Source organism: Acomys minous (genome assembly GCF_964271855.1).
Source record: "Acomys minous genome assembly, chromosome: 10".
In the NCBI taxonomy this organism is placed as follows: domain Eukaryota; kingdom Metazoa; phylum Chordata; class Mammalia; order Rodentia; family Muridae; genus Acomys; species Acomys minous.
The window spans coordinates 60,975,621-60,998,757 of record NC_140491.1 but is presented as its reverse complement, the minus strand read 5'-3'; the positions used below and the strand labels follow the sequence as shown (position 1 = coordinate 60,998,757).

Sequence of the window (23,137 nt, the reverse complement as noted above, 5' to 3'; positions counted from 1 at the left end):
CCCAGGCCCTGTGCCAGAGTCCCCTGTGACTTGTGGAGTGACCCTAACCCAGATGCGCTGGCAGCCACATTGGAGGGCCCTGTAGGAGCCCAGCTGGGGAGGAATGGAGCCTGGCAGCCTTCTGCAGCCCCTGTAGGCTGGGCGCCATCTGCCCATAGCACTCAACCCTAACCAGCCCCAACCTGCTGTCAGATTTTCCAAAAGAGCCAGGCTTGCAAAACACCAGCCTCTGCCCAACTCCTCAGCCCAGCTGGTATGTTCTGCAGGCATCAGAGCAGCCTCTCATCCTTGGCTCGTTCACAGGTAGAAAGTCTCTGCTACAGCCAGGCCATCGAGTCTTGTGGAACATAGCCACAAGATGGGAGAGCTCTGTATTGGATCACTCTGAATGCCAATTGTATGGTGTAGGTGGGCCCATCAGGGAGCAGTAGCCAGGGATTTTTTTTTAAGTCACTCAGAACTGTCACAGAGCTGTAGCAAGAAAGGAAGCCACTGGGCAGAACATTGCAGTGGGAGCCATGGAGGAGCGAGGGGAGGTGGGCACAAGAGAAGGCTGCTCCCTCGGAGGCGGCTGCTGGCAGCTCTGCTTGAGCAAAGGGACTATTGGCCCTTGTTTTTGTTTTTTTTAGATAGGGTTTCTCTGTGTAGCTGTGGCTGTCCTAGGCTCACTTTGTAGACCAGGCTGGCCTCGAACACACAGCCATCTGCCAGCCTCTGCCTCCCGAGTGCTGGGATTAAAGGCATGTGCCACCATGCCCAGCATGACCCTTGTGTTTTATATTCTAAGCCATTTGAGGAGGTTGTGGGCCAGAGAGCCTGGGGTGAGGAGGTAGGTCTGGCTGTAGAGGAGGAGGCTAGTGCTGAGCTTCTCACGAGAGCCTCACTCTGCCTAGCTGTGCTCTGCCACCCAGGCAACCTGGCCAGAGAAAAGGGTTGAATGAGCTCTGACCAAGGTCCTGAGAGGGCACACTGGAAAGATTTCACGGGCCACACCCTTGAGGCCTCACAAAGGGAGTATCTGAGGGCACTGGTCTGGAGAGGAGACTGTCCAGGTTTTCACCTAGCCTGCTGCGGGAACACAGAGTGGAGGGAGGGCTTAGAACTCTATTGGTGTCTCAACAGTGGCGGGAGCAGAGTAGAAGAGGTTCTCGGGAGCTATCAGAGGTGGGCGGGTGGAGAAAGCCTGCTGCTTTGCTGCGGTTGGAGGCTTGTCACTGGACCTGCTCTCCAGAGGTGTTGCAGGCCGGGCAGCTGTTGTTTTTGCTCCCGTGCTGCCTCCCGCCATCCCCGAGCCGGGCTGCCCATAGCTGTCTGTGAGCTGCTGTCTGGTGTGTGGTCAGTGTGAAGCAGTGTGGAGCGGAGCGTGCGAGCACGGGACTGGCGAACGCAGGCCTCCACACTTCCCAGCGTGTCTGCGATTGGCCCTTGCTCGGCCTCATCGCTTTAGGAGTCACCTGCTTATCGCTGTCATCATTCCCTATCACTCCTGGGCATTTTTATAAATTGTTCCTTTTGCTGAATTAGTTCCCTCATTTTGCTTCTTCCTTCAGGCCCATTTCTATTCTTCCAGGAAGCCTTCCTGTGTTTCTGCACATCCTCAGAGCACCAAAGCCCTGAAAGCCCACGTCAGTATTCCTGTGACCCGTCAGCTTCAGGAAAGGCTCTCTGCCTTAACCTCAGATGGGCTCTGGTGTGACTACTAGCTGAGTGTGCTCAGGGTGTAGAGCCACCTAGTGGCCAGGTACAGGCAGGTGTGAGGCTGGGCTCTGGCCCTGGAGGGGGCGCCAGGGTCCTGGATACACTGGGTCCTGCCTGGGCCTGACCATGTGGGGGAAAGTTCTAGGAACTGTGGGCCAGGCTGGCCCAGGTGACTGTCTCCTGTTTATAGCTGTGCAGGAGGAGCGGCAGCGAGGCAAGGACCGGAATGAGAATGAGGTGGAGTCCACCAGCAGTGCCAATGAGGACATGCCTGTAGAGAAGATTCTGGAAGCCGAGCTTGCTGTTGAGCCCAAGACTGAGACATATGTGGAGGCAAACATGGGGCTGAACCCCAGCTCAGTGAGTCTCGAGACGTTCACCTGCTGTAGTCTCCTCCTGGTTACTAACTCACTTAACCCTCGTGCTGGGGCAGCCAACGAACCAGAGTCCTTAGGCTGCTGTGGTCTCTTGTCCTCAGCAGTGGGACCTCTGTCCAGCTGGGTGACCCTATGAATGACTTACTCTGCCTGGGACATACTGACTCTCCCGCTGGTCTTGCTTAGGCTGCATCTTCCAGATACTCAGCAGGCCCAGCTGTCACCGTGGGATGTTGGCTCACGTGAGTGGTGGGGCTATGAGGAGCTGAGCCTGGGTAGAACGCTCTGCAGCAGCTGCTAGGCTCTGGGCTGGCTCTCTCACCATGTGTGGCCATAGGGTGACTTTCCGGAGTCTCCCTGTCCCACCCGCTGCTATGAGAAGGTAGAGGAGCCAACGGGGAGGGGAAGTGCTCATGAGTGACAGCTGTTGTGACTACTCTTGAAGCAAAAGTGTCTCTGGGCCTTCCAGCTGGTCACCTATAGGAATGGCCTAGATAGTCACCTTCCCCACTCTCCTATGCCACCTGCCACCTGCAGCTGCTGCAGCCTCCAGACAAAGCCAGAAGGGCCGCAGTTCCCACCGCTGCCTCTCTTCCTGGTTGCCTGCAGGGTCTTGGTTTCAGATTTTTCTGGCTTCCTTGCCTGTTCCTGAACTCTTTCCTCTGGCCCTCTCTGCCCCTCCCCCACATCACTTCAGGTGCCATTGGCCAAGGAGGGCTTAGTTTGGGTGGGACACTCCACTTGCCCAAGGCCTTGTTGAGGTGGCTGTAGCCGTGTCCCAGATTGGGACATTTCTTGTGTAAATCCAAGAAAGGGACCTTGTACAAACCCAGAGGCCTCATGTTTGTGGCCCACCTATGACTATCCTGTGTGTGCTTTTTCATGATGTCCAGGCTCCATCTGGACCCCTGTGTGTGCTTCAGGGCTGGGACCAGAGCCCTGTCGCTAACTGTTGGACACCCAGTCCAGGTAGACCTCAAGGAAGGCCCTGTCAGCTTCTCTCTCTGAACGAGGCTTATGCTAGTCTTTTCCTGCTTCTCAGTGCCCTAGTCACAGTCCATGGCTGGGATGGACCCAGAGGACCAGTTCTTTTCCTTCAGCCCCAGGCAGTGGGCAGTGGCTAGTGAGCTATCCCAGGGGTCAATGGGGGTGATATCTGAGCTATGTGTTGTCAACAGTCTTGCCCTGTCCCGGGGCTCAAGTGTCTCTAAAGCCGTCTGTAGTCTGTGGGTGGAGATCCCTTCCTGCGTACTTGTGAGGACCCGTGACACAGTCACTGTATTACCCCCACCCCTGTTACCCAGCTCTGCTGTGTCTAAGGGCCAGAGCTGCCGTACTGTGGACAAGGCGTTGGGCCTTGTGGGTAGTCTTCTTGTGGAGACCCAGTCCTGGCTGTCTTCCCGTGGAGACCACAGAAACCCTTGCCCGCTAGAACCTGCCCAGTGCTCTGCCTGGGGTCCTGCCCTCAAGTTCTCTTGCCAGTCCTAAAAGGGAGGGGAGGGCAGCATCAGCACTCTGCTTTGAGGATTAGGATCTGAGAGGTGGTTGGCTGGGCTTCGAAGCGTAGCTAAGGTTTTCTTTGGTCAAGTAAGGCCTTTGTTGGGAATGTCCTCTGACATCGCCTTTCCTGTCCTTCCATGAGGGCTCAGGCCCTCCCAGCCTCTTGTGACTGGCCTTGATCTCATCCACACACGGGCCTGCTGGTCTTTCCCTCACAGTACAAGCTAAGGAGGTGAGATCAGAAGCACCTAGCCTCACAGATGGGCTGCTGGCTCCTCTGGGCCCTGCCTGGGTGGTCTTGTGACCACACCTCCTTGGCAGGCAGTCGCTCATTAAGTGTCTGCCGTGGAGCAGCTCAGAGGAGTGAAGCTATACAGTGTAGGGCCTTCTAGGCAGCCCTCCAGTCGGTGTCTGCTAGGCTGGGGCCCTCACACCTCTGTGGGCCCTGCCTCCTTCCTTCTCTGGTCCCATCCTCTAGCTTTGTGCCCAGTCCTGACAGATAGCACATGTGCACATGGTTGCAGAGGCCACAGTCAGCCCAGGAATAACTTTGTGACCATAGTGGCATTGTGGCAGTCTAGGGTTCAAGAAGGTAGCCAGAGAGAAAGCTGTTTCCTGGGGTGAGGCATAGGTCACAGAGCTTGAGTGTGAGGCTTGTTGTCAACTGGTCTGAGCATTCTCACAGCTGGCTTAGGGCCTGATACTCACAGTCTCCTACTTGGGGCTGCTCCCTAGCAGATGGCAGGCAAGGATGACACCCTTGTGTCATCCTTGTGTCTGAGAGGCTGAGCCGGGCTGTGGGCAGCCTGAGTGCTATACAGTCTCTGGTACCTGTTGTGCTGGGGCTCCAGTGGCCCCTGAGGTTTGCTGAGGGTCATGTGACTGGGAGCTGTCACCCATCCCTTTTGACTCTGTCCTGGGGATCTCGTGCCTGCAGCCAGTCCTGCCAGGCCAGCGGTGTGAAGCCGATTTGTCACTGCCTTTCACTGAGCCCTTTACAGGCCCTCCACATGGGGCTGGGTGTTTAGACTGGACGTCACTGCTGAGCAGATGGTTTCTGTCAGCCGAAGCCCTTCAAAGCTGGCAGTTCTGTTCTTATCCGACGCTCGGTCTCTTGCTTTCAAAGCTGAGAGTCCTGTATCCTGTTTTTGGGCACTGTTACCCTCCACACTCTGAGAGCAGAGGGCCATCACCCTGGCCCACCTGCCAAGCACTGGGATGCACTTCCCAGTCTACTGTAAGGTGTAAGAACTTTCTGGAAGGCTTCTAATGACATATCTCCTCTACCTGGAGCTTGGAATCTGGGCCAAGCATGGAGCGGCCCCAAGCTTCCACTCACACGTTCGATAGGGCTTCTCTCCTGGGTGGGGGCTACTGTTGGCCCTATCTCAGCTCCCTCACCTGCCTCTTCCATGGCCCCCTTTCCCATATCTGTTCCTCTTTCTCCAGCACGTGTCTCTCAGCGGTGGGGAAGACCTGATGAGCTGCTCCAACAAATGGCCAGTGCCTTCCACGGTAGATTCTGTTTTCTTCGGCCGTTGAGCCGTGTGACCCTATACTGTCTTGGTGGGCCTAGTCAGGTCATTGGCAGTGCTGACTCTTGTCTTCCTGACTTTCCTGTATCTGGAGGTCCCTAGGCCCGCCCCCCCTGGCTTGAGATACCTGCCAGCTTCAGGTGGCCCACGTCCCCACATCTGCTGTTCTTGATACAGTCCTTCTGACTCCGAGGTTTCTGCTTCCTCTGGTGGCCCCTGGCATTAGGCTTAGTCCATCTCCAGAAAGCTGGGAGTCATCCCCATTCTCGGCCCTGTGATGGATCTGAGTCCTTTCACTGTGTCAGGTCTCAGACGCCAGGGCTTGGGATGTCCATCTCTGCCCCTCGGGTGTTTTGTGTGGGGCGAGGTGGTTCTGTCGGGATGTCAGAGCTGTGAGGCTTCATCAGTGTCCTTCCTCCACTCTAGCCCAACGACCCCGTCACCAACATCTGCCAAGCGGCAGACAAGCAGCTCTTCACCCTTGTGGAGTGGGCCAAGAGGATCCCGCACTTCTCTGAGCTGCCCCTGGACGACCAGGTCATCCTGCTTCGGGCAGGTGAGTAGCCAGGGTCAGGGTGGGAGGCTGTGAGTGGTGGGTGGATGTCACTCCTGCCGTCTAGAGCGGCTTTTCCTTTCCAGCTAAGGAGGTGTCAGTAAAGGGTCCCATCAGGCTGCCCACCAGGTCTGTGCGACCTCTGCGGCCTTGTCCCCTTGGAAACTTTAGGTCTTTTCCTGAGCAGAGGTCTTGCTACAAGTGTCTGAAGTGTAAGAGGTGTCTCTGTTGGGTTGAGTGTAGCCTTGGAACTTGGGGTGGGGCTAGCTCTGCAGGGTGCCCCGATCCTTACTCGCTAACTGGGCATTGCGACATGCTGACCTGTTGCTCGGGTTCCACCAGGTCACCAGTGGGGATGCTAAGATTGGGAGCCTTAGTGCAGGTTCCTACCTGTGGAGAGATGGGGATGCATTGGGAATGGTGTCTGCGGCTCCTGCTCACTGTAGAGCTACGCTGACAGTTGACGCTGCCTCACTCCTATGATGGGCCCTGGAGACCACGCCGTCTTAAGGTGCCTGAGCACCCTATCAGCTTTGGGTTTCTTGCTTGCACCAGGGCTCTCTTCAGCCTTGGGGCACCCCATTAGATAAAATGAGCAGAGGTGAATCCTGCATATCATGGAATGCTTTGGAAGCTACTTGGTTGGGGTGAGGCTCCCTGCCTCCCCCCCAAGCCTTCCTGACTTGCCCTTGAAAAAGACCTCTTGGTGGGCATGGGTTTCTGAGATGAGCAAGATGGATCCTGCCATGTTGCTTCTGCCTGAGTGGGCTTGTGCCCTGTTGGGATGAGGTCTGTGGCCCACTTTGGGAGCACAGACTTCTCTAAAGCTCTGGGAAGCACCCTGTCCAGCAGGGACAACTGTTCAGGTGTTCACTGCAATGGCTATGGGAACAGCAAAGCCACCTGGCCTTCTGGCCTGGAACCACCTGTTCAGTGCAGGTTTCAATGAGCCCTTTCCACTGAGGCATACCAACCCAGACAGAAGGGATAGCCCTAGGCTGGGGCCTCAGCTGACCTGGCCAGTGTGGGGCTCAGGCACCTAGATAGGAGGTGAGGCAGAGTTGGCACCACGTACCCATATGGGGTCCCTGAGGTCACATTTCTAGGAGTGATCTCTAGACGCACATTAGGTGCCACCTCTCAAGTGCTGACTGCATCCATTCCCTCTTGTAAAACAGAGTTTGCAGTTATGATATGGGAGCTGCGGGGCCTGGCGTCTCAGGACACGGGCAGTTTCTGGAGTGACTGGAAGGCTCATGTGCTGCCCCATCAAGGAGCCCCTGTCTGTGCAGAGTCTTCTCTTGCCTTTCTCTCCAGGGCCCCTTTTCAGTGCTTGCACAGCAGCTCTGGTCGTTTGGTCCTGGGACCTGGGATACATGGCTTTGGGCCTGTGGCTGGCTCCAGGTGGCTTTCCTTGTCAGTACTCAACTCCCGTGGCCTTCCACATGGCCCAGACGGCAGCCACCCCAGGGGAAGGTTCAAGGGAGTTCTCCCAACTGTTCTGGGGCAGAGCCCTTCTCATGTACAGAAAGCTGCTTTTATGCCCTGCATTTGTTACAGGGACCTCTCAGGGCCGACACATTGCTCACACACAGGTGCTCGGGGGCCTCTTTCTAGGTAGCACTTACTGGGGTCCCACTTTGGGAACCCTGACTTGAATGTGGAATGTGTTGCTTCCAGGGCCCTGGCTGTGAGTGAGGGGAAGGATGGGGCCATAGAAACAGCAGAGTGACCGACCGTGTGCCTTCCTCCCCACAGGCTGGAACGAGCTGCTTATTGCCTCCTTCTCTCACCGCTCCATAGCTGTGAAGGACGGGATCCTCCTTGCCACTGGCCTGCATGTACACCGGAACAGTGCTCACAGCGCTGGGGTGGGCGCCATCTTTGACAGGTGGGCTGGGTGGCACCGGCTTTGGTAGGTGGGCAGGGTAGGTACTAGCTTTGTCACATGAGTGGTATGGCATCACCTGATGGGTAGGTAGATTGGGGACCATCTTTGACTGGTAGGCTAACTATGGATTGTGTTCCACAGACAGGTGGGGTGGACACCCTCTTCAGTAGTTGGGCCATCTTCAACAAGTACCTAGTGTGGGGGCCATCTTTGACAGATGTAGGACAGGCTCTTAGTCTCTTCCTGCGCTGTTGGACACAACCTCCACTTAGGAAAGACACTAATGTGGAAAATGCAGGCCAGACGCGTAGAGACTGCTGTGTGTGGAGTCTGGTGTCAGGGGAGTTGAGGCCACAGGAAGCCTCTTTCTTTGTGAGTGCCACCAAGTATAACAAAAATAGATTTTGCCACTGGTACGGTGTTATAAGTGTCAACATTTGGCATATCTCAGCCGTAAGCAGTGTTGTAGCACCAGGGTGACCTGTGCCCTGACCTGTCACTGAATGACCGTAGTTTCCGATCTGCTGCTCCTCACACCCGCAGTGGACCTGGATGCATGCCTCTGCACAAGGCTTGGCTGCTTCTTAGACACGTGCTTGAAGGAGCAGGCTGGCTGGAATGCAGCCACGTCCAAGGGCCGCCATCCTCACTTAGTTATGCTCCTGTAGTACCTGTCTTGTTCGGTGGGTGAGGGGCTGTGGCTGCCTACCCTGTTGTGTGGATGGCCAGCCCTTGTGTACACGCTGAGAGCCCATGTCAGACCTCAGGGTTCTAGGGGCCTATGTCAGTGGCTGGCAGCCCAAGCTGGGAGGTCGGGCTAGTGCAGTGGGTATAGGACAGTGAGTGGGGCTGGGCAGGCCCGTAGGAGGAAGCAGGGTCGGGGTGGGGTAGGCGGGTCCCTGAGTTCCTGAAGTGGGAGCTGAGCAGAGTTACCCACCAGTATTCAAGGACAGTGAGGACAGCACACAGACTGAGCTCTTCCCCAGGGAAAGGCCAGCTGCAACACACAGACAGGTTGTATAAGTACGGAAAGGTTTGTGACGGCGTAAGGGGCCACTCCACAGAGGAAGGTATTGGGGCTTCGCCCTCTGGGGTCTGGTTTGGGGGAAATATAGTCCTAACCACACATGCCACGCTAGTAGTGAAGTGGCAGTCTGACAGAACTGGGGGCTTTATACTTACATTTTCTGGGGACCCCCAGAAATCATAGCTTATCCTCACTGTCATTGTCAGAGTGGACCATGAAGTCTGACCCTTGGTGGTGGGGCTCCTCCTTGCTGCTGATCTCGGAGACATGGGAGTTAGAGTAGGGCCTAGGATTCTTCCAGACTCTGTGTATGTTAAGTGGGCTAAGGACACTTGAAGGCCCTTACGAGGGGTCCCTATCTTTCTGAGGAGGCTATGTGATACCTAGTGATGAAAAATGACTTCCACCAAGAGGCTTTGTCCCAGGGAGAAGTCCAGCCTGGAGCTAAAGGAACATTTCTGAACTCAGGGCAGCCACACAGCAGGAGATCTTATCTCAGTTCTTGGCTCATCTATCTTGGGGTCCCTCCCCTGGACCCAGATTCCCAGACAACCTTGGGGGAGTGGAGGACCCCATCCTCCACAGAACAGTGGGCTTATGGCGATGCTTCCTTCCTATGACCCTGGCCAGGCCCAGTGTGCCCAGCTGCCCTCAGTCTACCCTGGGTGTCACAAGAGTCCCACGGATCTGCCTTGGTGGGGCCCTGGAAAAGACGTGTCTAATGTGGCCCTTGGCACCTGCTTTTTCCTTTAGGGTGCTGACGGAGCTGGTGTCTAAGATGCGGGACATGCAGATGGACAAGACGGAGCTGGGCTGCCTGCGAGCCATTGTCCTCTTCAACCCCGGTACGGCCCTCCTGCGTCCGTGTGGTCTCCCCAGCCACCCCGCCTCATGCTTTGCCTCAGGGCCGGTGCCCCTATCACAGCAGACATCAATCTTGGGCTTCCACTTGTCTAGAGACTTGATGGAGAGGCTCAAGTGGCACTCTGTGTGGCCAGAGTATGCACTCGGCATTAGTGGTCTCCAGCTGAGCTTCGTGGGCTCCGCCGTCCAGAGTGGCCTTCTGTCACAGCGAGCTTCACAGTGAGCTCCCAGGGTGGGCTTGGTGCTCAGTGCATCCTGTTAGGTGTTTTGACGGTAGCTAACATCATCCCAAGCCTTGGCTTTAAGGCTGTTTGGGGTCGGGGCAGAGCAGACTCTCCCCAGGGAGGCAGTGTTCAGGGCCTCTGAGCTGTTGGCTGTCACAAAGGCTGAGACAGTATCTTCTGTGCAGCGCCATGCATGGGAGGCTGTATTGTGAGGAGTGGGCCAGGCCTGTGCTCACGGCTCTGGGTTGGTGGCAGATGCCACTGATGGCCACTCCACACGGTGATGGAAGCATAGTGCCGCTGAGGGGGTGGGATCCTTGCTGAGAAGAGAGTCAGGGAGTCGGGGGAATAGCCCACGGGTACCCTCGGAAGCTGCTGAGCCTGGGGCTCTTGGTACAGCAGCGGGGTGTGGGCTTTTGTTTGTCTGCTGAGCGTTGGAGGCTTGGCCGGTGGGCTCACCAGCCCTATCCAGTGTGTATAGAAGATATGGAGGGAGAGGGACATAGGTTCCCACCCCTGATGTGGGTGGTAATTCCTGAACCAACCTCACAGATCCTCAAGTTAGGTCTGAGTGGCCTGGCTGCCGGCATGGGGATCCAGCGAGGCCTAATCTTGGCGCTTCGTGGGAGATGGGGGGAGTTGTCAGGAACTAGGTCAGTTGAAGGAGCCTGATGCATTCTAAGGTGCCCCCAGACCCAAGCCACCCTCAGTCTTCACACAGGGACACTGTGCCCTGATGGTGTTGATAACTGTGGTTGCGGCATTTCTCCAGACCTACATCTAGGCTCTGACGAGGGGCTTGGGGGCCTCTGCTTGTGGTGTAGGGAGATCCTCAGGGAGGGGCTTACAGATGTCATTGAGGCTGCGGCCCAAGAGCAGTGAAAGCAGTGCTTATCTCTCATGGCCACCTGGAGAAAAGTGGAGAAACTGAGCCCCTGAAAGTCGAGGAACTGGTTTAAGGTTAGTTGACTTTCAAGTGGCAGGGCAGAGACATGACTCTGGAGCACCCATCCCCTTGGTCTGGGTCTGTAGGGCAGCCATATCTAGCTGTGTAGCATTTACATTCTTTGCTGTGCTTACACGTGACAGGCTGGGGCTCTGACCTGAGGCTGCTTTTCTCTACAGACTCCAAGGGGCTCTCAAACCCTGCTGAGGTGGAGGCGCTGAGGGAGAAGGTGTACGCGTCACTAGAGGCATACTGCAAACACAAGTATCCGGAGCAGCCGGGCAGGTGAGCGGCGCCACCATCTCCAGAAAGCCCCTGCCTCCACCACTGGACACAGGCATGCGTCTCTGACACCACAGGACGATGGTGTCCTCCACAAGACCAGCTTGGGATGCTTTGTAGGCTCTGAGCAAGGAGCTAGGCAGCCCTCAGGCTCGAGGGCTTGGAGGGCAACTCGTCTTCCTCTTTACCCCGTTGAGAGAGTTGATCTAGTTCCCGGTGCACAGTAGGTACTTGCCATTGTGTGAAGCCTTCTGTTCTTGCTGTTAAGTGGCCTGGGAATAGCAGCACAGTGTAGGTGCTTTACAGCTGTGCAGAGTAGGATGGCCAAGGCTGGAGAGAGCACATTTTGTCTGCAGGCCTAAGGAAGACTGCATGTAGAGTCACATTCGGGTCCGCAGTGCTGGGCATACAGTCTGTAGTGGTAGGTATACAGTAGGTGTCCAGGAGAAATGGTGCATTCTTGGGATTCAGTCCGAGGTTTCAATTCTGCTTCTTCACCTTGCAGTCTCCGGGTCTGCAGCCTGGGTGTGAGGGGGTGGCAGGAGGGTGGGCAGACGGGCACATTAACGTGTGTTGCCTGGCACACACATAGTTAACTGTCCACACTGCTGTTTAGCCCTCATCTGGTTTGGTTTAAAGTGAAACTTCCCGGAGGAGGACAGGAGGGTGGCAGAGGCTTGTTTTTCCTGGCTTCCTGCCTTAGCCCATCTCGCCAGCTCAGCAGAAAACAGCCTGTTCTCTGGCGCCTCTCCAGCCTCCAAGCTACGCTTGTGCCTTTAAACTGAGGACTGCGGGGCAGCCAGCCACACGGCTTCCTCCCTGGAAGTGAAGGGCATTGTTAATAATTAATGAGGCCCAGAGCCCCCTCCAGTGTGTAGGGAGGCCCCCCAGCAGATGTAGAGGTCACATGTGGGACCCTAGGTCCTGTCCCCACGCCACACTGTCCTCTCTTGTCTGCTGTAGCTAATTGGCCTGGATGTCCACCCTCTATAAGCCCTTGGACTCCTTTCCCATGCCTGTAGGTCTCTTGCCTAGGAAGCTAAGGGCCTCCTCAGAGCCTAGTAGCTCAGCAGAGCCCTCTCTGGGGAGGGGTCTGCCCAGGGGCAGGCTGGCGTTCCTGCTGCAGCATAGAATTCCCCAAATCACTACTGGCTCCACCTCCAGAAGGGGTCTCCACCCTCTGGCTTTTCAGTCACCCACAATATGCACAGTCAGTCCTGTGCATATTGCATGCATATTGCCACCCGTGAGGCTGCCCACAGACCTTTCTGTCGCCTCTTCCCAGGACATGCCCCACTGCCTCTAGAGGGACAACTGCTCTGGCAGAGGCCTCTCTGATGCTCTTAACTGCTCACATTTTTTTGTTGTGGCTCCTCATGGCCCATGGAGCAAGCCCACACTTGTAACTTCTCTCCCAAGCCCTGTTGGGCCTGTCCTGGCCAACAGTAGTCTTACCACTGGCTCTTCCTTTCATTCCAGGGCCTGATGGATCTTGACGCACCTCTCCCTACCCCATGCCTGCCCCTTGTGCTCTTCTTTTGTCTCTTTTAGTTCCCTTCTCCTCCTTTCTGAAGGATTAATCAACTTAGGTAGCTTCCTCCGCAGACCAGATTCAGGTCCCAGGCCACTGGACTCAGCTGGCCTCTAGGGAAGCTACGGGCCACCAGGTTCAGAGGAGAACACTGCCAGCCCCCTTGCCAGCCCTGATTCTCTACTGTCCTGCAGGTTTGCCAAGCTGCTGCTTCGCCTGCCTGCACTGCGTTCCATCGGCCTCAAGTGCCTGGAGCACCTGTTCTTCTTCAAGCTCATCGGGGACACGCCCATTGACACTTTCCTCATGGAGATGCTGGAGGCCCCACATCAAACCACCTAGGCCCCTGCCACCCACGCGCCAGTCCCGCGCCCCGCCTGGACACAGCTGCTCAGCTCCAGCCCTGTCCCTGCCCTTTCTGATGGCCCATGTGGATCTTTGGGGGTGCAGTGTCCCTTGGTCCCAAAAGATGCGTCACCATCCTCGTCATCTTTATTACTGCTTGCCTTTGGCCCAGGGCCATGGCGAGAGCTGGTGTGAGACCCAGCCAGCCTCTGTCCCCACATCAGACTCTTAGGCTGCACTGCTGTCACCCTGAGGGGCTTGGGGTATTTCTTGCAGTTTCAGCGCCTGGAGCTGCAAGAGCTGGCAGAAGGGTTTGTTTTGGTTGCCGTTTGCTGTCACTGGTTCCCGACATGCCCACGTGGCGCCTCTGTTCGGAGAGTCTCATCTTTGCCTGTTGAGAGTCCTGGTACCCAGCTATGGTGGGAATCCACCCGGGGGGATCAAGAGGGAACAGGTGGGGGGCAGGTCCTGTCATCCTGGGTCATAGCTAACCTGTAAAGCCAGTTTCCAAAGATATCCTGAGATATAACCCCAGCCACTGTGCAGGGTTCTGGGACCACCTCAAGGCTGCGTGGGCTTGAGGTCCTCTGTGATGTCCCCCAGTTCTGTTTTGTATTATGGTCCCCCACATGTCCTATCAACCCACAGTTAGCCGACCGTAGTGGCCTGGCTTTTCCCTATCCCAAATCTTCCTTTGAGGTCTGCAAGATGGCATCAAGGATCATCGCAGAGGGCTGCCCCTGGCTCACGTAGAATGGGGTTTCCACCTCACTGGTCCTGTGGGAAGCACATGGGTTGTCCTTTGGCTGGCCTCTTGTAGGACACTGGACATCCTGAGGCTCAGGGAAGGGAGGAGGGCTGTCATCTGGTTTCTAGAAAGGAGGCCTGAGGGAGTTGGGGAGGAACCATGTAGATATGACAGGTGACTGTATCCTGGTGTGGCTGACTTGCCAGGTTATGTGTGGGACTCTAGCATGGGCCCCTCAGACTGGCCACCTCTGTTAGGAATGCTAAGTGGGCCTTTCTGGGACGCCCCTTGGTATGGTGTTGTCTGTGGACAGTGTGTGTCCAGCACCTTCTCCAAGGGCTCTGTCACGCGTGCTCAGGTGGCAGGCTGCAGACTCAGGCTTTAGCACTGTCCCATGTGGCTCTGAGTGTGCCTCTTCAGTTGAACAGTCTTATTTGTTTGCACTGTAGGGCCTCCCTGGGTCCTGTGATCTAGTCTCAGACCCAGAGGCCCAGGTTTGTCAGGAGCTGGTGCCTTATTGGGGATGGCCATACTGCCTCCCCAATAGCTGGTCTCCCTTTGGTGCAAAGGGTTGGGAGGGAAAGACCCTCATGGACCAGACCATCTAGTGGGTTGGGCCTGGAGGTGGCAGATGGGAGGAGCCAGTTTGCTGGGCTCTATTAGGGGGGGCACATTCATTTTCCACCTTTTCAAAGTCCCAAGCCATAGCCAGCTGAGGCATCTATAGACGATTGTAGAAAAATCTTCCCTGTACCACTCCTCTCCATGTGTTGGCATGGGAGGTGTGCATGGGTAACCGCATGGTTCCCGGGACCGCTGGCTGCCCCTTCTCCCAGGCTTTCCAAGAAAATCTGTGCAGCCTTTGGGGCTGTTAGGGCCAGGCGGAGAAGCAGGTTCCCCAGTCCATAGCCAGCACCGTGCCTTCTGCAGACCTCTGCTCCTGCTGTTGATGCTGGCCCCGTTCTACACTGTGCTCTGTGTTCTTCTGAGCCACTGAGGATTGTCGGTGGCTCCAGCAGAGAAAGTCCTGGGGCTGACCCTCTGGAATGCTGCCATGCCTGAGCCCCTCGCCCCACTGGCCCCACATAGCCTTACCTGCCATGCTTGTCATTGTAGAGTCCCTGGCGAGTTTCCTGTTCTTTAGCCTCGTTGTCACCATCATGGTGTGCAGTGAGTGCTATTTGCTTGCAGCTGCGGTGTGGGCGTGGTGCCACTAAGGAGAGAATTGGGGGTTCATTTAACCAGACCTTCAGTTGTGTCATGGATCTGGCTCAATTAAGGTGATTGTAATTATTATTGTTATTATCAGTTTGGTGGGACAATCTTTAATTTTCTAAAGATAGCACTAGCACCAGCTCATTAACCACCCTGTGCACACACCCGCCTCAGCCTGGTTGGAAAACAGCTGCCACCAATGGTCGTATGACTTCCACGACTGCTGCTTCTGGGCCATTTTCTTCATCTGTGTCACCTCCCTGCTTGGAGATTCGTTTGGGGCTCCTGTGGCTGCGAGTGAAGATGACCACAGTCACTGGGGAAATTTGGCCCGATTCCTTCAGTTTTCCAAATTATAGCATCCCCAAGGATATTGGGCAGCTTGGTGACAGTGCCAAGGACACCCAAGCTCCCTCCCCTGGGATCCCAGGAGACCTGGCCAGAGCAGGCAGCCAGTGGCTAATCCTCCGCTGTCCCCGTGACAGAACCGAGGCGTTCGACCTGGTCTCCATGCACAGGTGTGTGGTGTAAACATCTAAGTGCTGTACAGAGACTGTGTGCACAGGCCACACACCAGCAACTGGAGATGCGGCACAGTTACCGATGTTTTGTGTTCTTTTTAATCAAGACTTTTCCATTTTTCCTGTACATTTGCTTCTTGTGAGCAAGGACCTGAGATCCCCTTCTGTGGGGAAGTTGGGCTCTGGTGACTCTGGAGGCAGGGGATGCATCTATTTTCAGATGCTGCAGGGCTGGAGTGCCCTGGTCTCTAGCCATGCCTTAGCTGGGTTGCGCGGCCACTGTGGGGAGGATGCCGCGCCCGCAGGGAGTAAAGATAGAGGAATGTTTAACGCACCGGGAAGGGTAAATGAATCTATTTTTGTACAAATGTAATTTTATCCCTCATGTAAACTGGATGGCATGGCGGGGGACCTGTTTTGTTTCTGCTTTGAGTGTCAAGAAGTGTTGGGACACCCTGACGCCGAGACAGCTGAGGAGGGCCTTACCAGGCGGCTGAAGGCTCGTGAGAACAGCACAGACAGACACTTCCTTTTTGGTGGGAGGGAGGGCCTCAACCGGCAGGGTTTCCTTCCCCTTCTTGGTGATTTGAACAACCTTGCTCTGTCCTCGGTGCCTGCCTGCCGGCCTCCTCGCTGCAACTCGTCTGACTGTGAAATGACCTCCCTGTGTAACTGCTCTCTGGGACGTTGTGGCGCAGCCGCTGGGGGTTGATGAACAGCAGTCTCAGGATTGTAGAAAAGAAACAAAAAACGTGAGCGGAGAGACAAATATGAGCGTTTCAAAATATATCTCCATTCGGTTCTCATCTGTCCTGTCTTGGGAGTTGCAGACGTATGGGGCGGTGGGAGTGGGAGGCCCTGTGGTCAGCTCCAGCCCCCAGCTTCCTGCCTGCACCCACTGGACAGGGCCTTCTCATTTGTGTCCGCTCTGCCGTGAGGCTCTCCACTGGGACCTTGGGCCTGTACAAAGCCACCTCCAATCTGTGTGTTGCTACCTGCCTGGCCCTGGCCTTTCTGCACCCAGCTTCTACTTCTGAGCTGGCTAGAGTGGGCAGGAGGTTCACACGGAGGGGCCCAGATACGTGATACCATCTAACCGCCCGATTAATTACAGGCTAACAGTGCCCCAGCTGGGCCATCTCATGTGATAAATGCCCTTTGTCTCTGTGCTGTCTGCAGCTTGGGCTGCATCTGACCCCCAAGTTTGGTGACACTGCCCTGCCATCTCATGTCATTCCTGGGAGACACTGTACAGGCTGAGAGCAGGACCCGAGGGGCCTTGTGATGTTGGGTACTTGTCTCCAGTTACTGATTGGCAGCCCGTAGAGCCAAGCCCCTGCATCAGAGCACACTGTCACACATGCCCTTTGATGTGTATGTGGCTGTAGTGCTCTGTGTATTTCTTCCTTGGCTGCAGAGGGCAATGGGAAGCTGGGCATAGTGTGTTGGGGCTCAAGAGCTTAACTGCCATTTGCACTTCCTCAGGCGCACACGCGCGCCCATACATGCACACACATCCAAACCAAAAACCCTCTCAGAAATAGCCCAGGTCCCTAGTTAGTGAGACTTTGCACGATGCATTTCCCCCTCTTTACTAAGAAAGACTGTCCTGAGACAGGTCTTCTCCTGGTCAGAGCCAATGTCACCCCCTAGGAGTAATGTGAACCTTTGATATCCCAGAGGTAGGGGCCTTGGAGGTACCTGAATCCATGAGCTGCTTACCTCATGCCTCTGGGTGAGTGCAGCCCTTCTTCGGGCCCACTCTGGTCCCCTGTGACAAATTCTTGTACCCAGGGGTCATACTGGCCTGTTCCTTGGTCTAGAAGGAGGGCCACCTCTGAGAGGAGTGGGGACTTGTCTCAGCTTCTGTGTGCTCTGTGTGCTGACCTCACGACGCATTAGAAGCTATACCAGTCCTCTATTGGCCCTCACCCTTCCACAGATTCTGTCCTCAGAAAGGACAAGGGGCCCTGTAAGAGGCTGTGGGTCAGGGGCAGAAGGAAGGTGACAGCTGGTGAGGGAAAGGACAGTTCTCAGAGGGGACTGTGGCAGGTGGGGCAGGGCTAGCCCTAGCTCAGGTCTCCCTGGTGTGGTACACCACCTCCAGGGACACACTACTATAGAGTACTCTAACTGAGCAGACCCAGGCTGTCTGCCGGCATCACTTGGCAACCTGGTCTAAGGCCTCCTTGCTGCCTCTGGTTGCCATGGCAATCCCTGCTCAGGGCAGTCCCTCTGGACCAGAGATGCCGACCTTGATAAGTTTATCAGCAGTAAAATCAGGCAGTGGCAGGCTGAGCCAGCCTCTAGGCCTGTGTAACTTGAGAGGCTAGGGTGGGGGCAGGGCCTCAGGTCTGGGGACACATGATGTTTGCTTGGGGGTATCACCCGGCCCCCATTTTCTTCCTCTGGTCCTATGCCTGGTGCCAGGAGAAAAAACAGACCCTCCCATCAACAAGCAATAGTGGTAAAAAGGGTGTGCATGGTGGTGGTGGTGGTGGTAGTGGTAGTGGTGGGCACATCTTGGAGCAAATGGGGCTAGCCTTATCTCCAGGCCTGAGGACAATAGTGCCATACAGTGCTAAGGTGTGCTGGGAAAGTTGGGCAGGTAGGGGTCAGAGCAGCGAGGGAGTCAGGGCATACTTCTAGGTGGCCATCTTTTGCAGAGGCCCAGAAAAATGCCATGAGAAGTTCAGAGGAGAAGCTTCACAGCTGAAGGCCCAGTTTGCCAGTCCTTGCAGAGCCCCTGGGTCAAAGAGGCTGCCTGGAGGGCTGCAGTGTAGATTAGAAGCCTGAGGGTGTAGAGGATTTGCTGGGTGGCCCAGGATTGGCTTCCCAATTGTGAGGTAACACTGCCCCCTGCTGGAGGTGTTTGGACAAGGCTGATTCCCTCCAGGGCCTCTGGTCCCGCCTTGGGTTCTGGAAAGCAGGCTACTCCAGCAGTGTTAGAATACTCTGGGTGCTGGCCAGGCCCAAGGCAGACACTTCACCATGCTGACAAGAGCAGGGCCTGGCGGGGTTGCAGCATCTGGAATGTTCCCCCAGGACTCTGGGGAGTGGACTGTGCAAGGCTAGGCTCATCATATCACTAGTGCTTGATTGGCAGCAGGGCCAAGCTTGGGTCTGTTTCCCCATCTCTGATAAGGACAGGGTCCCTAACAAGGGTTGTCACTTGGGAGATGGTCTTCAGGTGCCACCTGCTCTCCCGTTGGTGTGAAGAGGCTCTGGAGCAGGCACTGGCACCGAAGCAGGGCAGTTTGGATTCAGGTACCAGTCTTGAGATCCACCTTGGGGAATATTGGTGCTGTGGACCAAGGCCCCAGGGAAAGGCACCATTTCCCTTGCCTGTTGGAAGAAGGGTCAGGAAGATGAGGCACTGTGGCACCCTCAAAGGTCATCAGTGAGTCTTGGAGATCCAGGGACAAGTCAGAGCTGCCTGAGGAGGCCCAAGTAGGGGAAAGCTTGGGAATGGGAGAAACTTGAAATCTCCCCTCTCTGCCCATCTCCCTCCCTCCCTCTATCCATCCATCCCCCTCTCTCTTTCTCCCACTCCTCCTCTCCTCTTTTTATATCCCCCTCTCCCTTCCCCCTTTTATCCCTCCCTCTATCACTTCTCTTTCCCTCCCCGCTTCTCTCTCTCTGTCTATTTCCTTCCCTCTCTTCCTTCTTTTATCCATTTTTATACATCCTTCCTGCCACCTTCCCATACATGTTAATCCAGTCACCCACCCACCATCTGCCCACCTAGTCCACTCTTCCGTGTGTTCACTCAACCTTCCCTCTCCCCACCCGCCTTCCCATCTACCCGTCTATTGATTCCACCAGTCATTGCTTAGGCCTAGGTCCTGCCCCGAGGAAGGCACCACAGGCCTGAATCCCTGAGACTCTGGGTTCATTTCCTCCTGGCCCTGTCACCTTCCAGTGATGTAACTGATGCTGTGAGCCAGCTCTGACATCCTAGGTGCTAGAAGATGAGGGAGCTGTGTCCTCTGGGGCAGCTGGCTGGAGCACTCCCTTCTGTCTATCTTCCTGCTATCAGCAGCTGTCACTGTGTAGTCTTGCTTGTCTTGGGACAGTGGTACCCTCTGCCCTGGTGTGAGGGGCAGGAAGCTAGGCCTGGGGCTCAAATCCAGCTCCTGGAAAGCAGATGGTGTTATTTCCCTAGCCTTGGCTTCCCATCTGTGTGTGGTGTCAGGACTGCCGTGGTTCTTGTGTCCTGAAGACTTGGGAGGGCTACACAGGTGAGCCTTTGCCGAAGAGTAAGGTAGCAACCTCTCAAGGACGGCTGGCCCAGAGCTCAGACTGGAAATCGTCCAGGAGCAAAGGACTACTCTGGGCCAGCTGAGCAGGCCTCTGCTTCCAGGCCAGTGCTCTGGATGAGAGCAGGTCCAGGCCTGCTGTGGAGGACCTCACAGCTGTGGGTAAGGAGTTAGACAGTCAGGATGTGCAGCCCAAGGCTGGCTCTGCTTAGACAACCAAACACAGAGATGAAGGAAAGAGGGCAGGGAGCCTCAGGGTGGCTGAGGAGCCAGCTGAGAGGCTCTTGAGCAGGGCCCTACTTTCCTACTGTTGCCACAGGCCTGCTGTGTACCTATGCGTGTGCATGTGTATATGCATGTGTGCGTGTGTGCACACCTGTGCATGCTGTACACTCTAGATTCCCAAGATTGACTTGAGAGTTCAGAAAGAAGAGAGGCTGCTGCAGCCAGAGGAGCTTCCCATAGTCCCCCTGGCTGCACGCCTGAGGGCAGCCATTGGCAAGCAGGTTTTGAAAGGCTGAAGACAGCCCAGCAGTCACCATCCAAAGCATGCACCCCGCAGGTCTGAAAGCTTATACCTGCCAAAACCTCACAAGGGAACATTAATAACATCTCTCCCTTAATCACTCTGAGCTGGAAATGACCAAGATGTCTTTTGATGACGCCCCCATACCATGGCATGCTGCTCAGCAATAAATGGGCCGGGGTAGGGATACTAGCCCAGGACACACATGGAAATGTCCTAAATGCATCACATGGTGGAAAGATCATGTGCTTGGGAGGAAGGCAGAGTTGGTGAGACCTAGTTGCTTTTTGCAGGGTAGTAAAGTTATTCTGGGCAATCCAAGATCAGGTGACACAGTCAGTACCTCAGAGCTTCCTAGCATATGAGACAAGACAACCTCATTGCACACGGGGCCAGGGACCCCAGTGTGGAGGGTGGTGCGATGACATGGTTAGCCTGTGTCTCTGAAGGGCAAGACAGAGCTGCCTGGTGGTGTGGCAGCCTGGTGGTGTGGCAGCCCGGTGGTGTGGCAGCAGGGGAGGTTGAACCAGTGGACACCAACAGGGCTATGCTGGAATAGTGCAGAAACTGGGTTGTAGCTCAAAGTTTGAAATCCACAAGGCTGTGCTCATGTAAATAAATGATTGAATAAATAAACAGAGACTGGGGAAGAGGAAGGGAAATTCCAAACAAACTATGCTGCCCTCAGCAGATACGGAGTGGAAGCTTCCGTTCAAGCCTGAGTATGGGCCCAGCGCAGTGACTCCCCTGAAGGAGCCTGGTATGCAAGGGAGAGAGAGGGACATTGCCACCAAGGGCCACACTGTCTGTGATATGACATCTACCATTACCTGGATATTAGCCTTTCTCACTTGACCAATACTGGAGGGAAACAAGGAGAAAAGATTAATTTTTACTCACTTGGCATTTGTGATCATGGTCCGTTGATTGTGCGGTTTCTGGGCCCATCACAGGGGCAGAGGTGGGTGAGGCAGAACATGCTGTGTGGCAGAGTTGCGTGGCAGCTGGGAAGAGGAGGGGTCCAGGGCAAGCCATGCCCTTCAACTCAGGCCCCCTATGAACTGCCTGCTCCAGCCAGCCACCAGCTCCTGGCTACCCAATAATGGGTCAGTCCATTCGCAGAGTTAGTGGCCTCAGTATCCAGTCACCCTCGGTAGTGTCGCTAGCTGAGGACCACACCTTTAGCAGTGATCCTTTGGGGGCATATACTTTATATATAAGCCCAAACTGTCCTCTATGGCTCCGGGAAGTCTATCTCTAAGAGTCCTGGAAGTCTGAAGATGTCCAGTGTTGCTCAAAAGGCCAAGTGCAAGCTGAACAAGGTGGGACACTGCTGTAATTGCAGCACTTAGGAAGCCGAAGCAGCAGCAGCACAAATTTGAGGCCAGGCTGAGATATATATATACTAAGACCCTTTCTTTTTAAAAAATATATTTTATTAATTTATTCATATTACATCTCAATGGTTATCCCATCCCTTGTATCCTCCCATTCCTCCCTCCCTCCCATTTTCCCCTTACTCCCTCCTCTATAACTGTGACTGAGGGGGACCTCCTCCCCCTGTATATGCTCATAGGGTATCAAGTCTCTTCTTGGTAGCCTGCTATCCTTCCTCTGAGTGCCACCAGGCCTCCCCATCCAGGGGACGTGGCCAAGACCCTTTCTTAAAAAAAAAATCAACCCACGGCTCCCCCAGCGTCCGCCCCTGTAGAAGCAGAAAGGAAACCTGCTTCTGGCATACAGGCATAGCAGGAACTGACCAAGAGGAATATGCCAGAAGACTCCCACATGGGACATTTTGGACATTGTAAAGCCATCAAAAGAGAGGTCTTGAGAAGACGAAAGAGACATGGTGACTAAATGTTAACACAATGACATGATCATGAGCTATCAATATCATGTCAATTAAGGGATGTGATAAAACTGGTGAGAAGGGAGAGACTGAGGAAGGGAGGGAAGAGAAGGGGGCACCGTGAAGGTGCAGAACGCCTCAGCAAGCTTGAGGCCACTCTAAAGTGTAAAGATGTATTGTGGGATGTGGCCACTATACAACACCTACTGCGTGTCCTGTTGGAGCCAACAGGAACTAAGGCACCTGCCTGGCCAGGTGCTTTTTATTTAATGTTTTTGTCAGCCCATTTTAATTCTATATAATAGTAGGTTACAGCCAGGTGTGCCTGTAATCCCAGCACTCAGAAGACAGAGGCAGGCAGATCTCTGGGGGTCTGAGACCAGCCTTCTCTCCATGATGAGTTGTAAAGAGAGTGCCACCTGCATGTTTCCTTATGAAGAAACAACCTACTGACAGAAGACCTTCCATGAGATGCCCTAGCCATTATAAATAAAGACACAAACTGGACGTGGTGGCGCATGCCTTTAATCCCTGCACTTGGGAGGCAGAGGCAGGCAGATCTCTGTGCGTTTGAGGCCAGCCTGGCCTACAAAGTGGGTCCAATTCAGCCAAGACTACACAGATAAACCTTGTCTCAAAAAACCAAATAAATAAATAAATAAAATAGTAATAAAAAATAAAGACATGACTTTTCTAAAAACATCAGTGGCTATGTTTCTACCAAAGAAGGAAACGGGAGGAAAAAAATAGAGCGTGCATTCTGTGGTGTGCTGAGAGAAGAGTAAGTTTCCAGAGACAGCCACGCCTTCTCTCCTTTCTCTTCTGCCCTGTTACTAGAGTCTAAGTGACTCCCTTGCTCAGGATTGCTGGGACACCAGCTGCTTTATAAAGTGGCTGCTGCCTTGCAGGTGGCCATGAAGCCCACCCATCACCTGATGGCTCAGTCCTTTCTGTGTATGTAGTTGGCACACACAGAGCCCATGACAAGCCCAAGGGTGTTGAGAGTCGAAGTGCTGTGGCAAGGGTGGTAAGGGTCCAGAGGTGCCCGTGGTGTGGGACATACTGGGCTGCAGAGAACAGCACAGAATCGAGTGCAAGTTGGGCTAACCGGACCTGGGGTGAACAGGAGGAGACTTCTCTGAGGCTTGGGTGTCATGCTGTCATGGAGGACTGTGACCTGCCTAGGGGCCCTGGGTGGGGCCATGTCAGTGGGAAAGGGCCAAGGGTCTGACAGTAAATGCCA

At 55.0% G+C, this 23,137-nt stretch overlaps 1 protein-coding gene across 3 annotated transcripts in view; it reads left to right on the top strand.

Moving 5' to 3' along the window:
* RXRA (retinoid X receptor alpha) overlaps positions 1-16,063 on the top strand; it is an 86,208-nt gene extending 70,145 nt beyond the window's left edge. For 2 of the 3 annotated variants that reach the window (XM_084798793.1, XM_084798792.1), the window contains exons 5-11: positions 1,889-2,058; positions 5,025-5,090; positions 5,537-5,666; positions 7,422-7,554; positions 9,335-9,426; positions 10,795-10,900; positions 12,623-16,063. In XM_084798793.1, the coding sequence (XP_084654919.1) occupies positions 1,889-2,058; positions 5,025-5,090; positions 5,537-5,666; positions 7,422-7,554; positions 9,335-9,426; positions 10,795-10,900; positions 12,623-12,770 (845 nt within the window). In that variant the 3' untranslated portion in view covers positions 12,771-16,063. The remainder of the gene's footprint in view (positions 1-1,888; positions 2,059-5,024; positions 5,091-5,536; positions 5,667-7,421; positions 7,555-9,334; positions 9,427-10,794; positions 10,901-12,622) is intronic. The other variant, XM_084798791.1, reaches the window with a different exon arrangement.
* Positions 16,064-23,137: the final 7,074 nt, after the last annotated feature.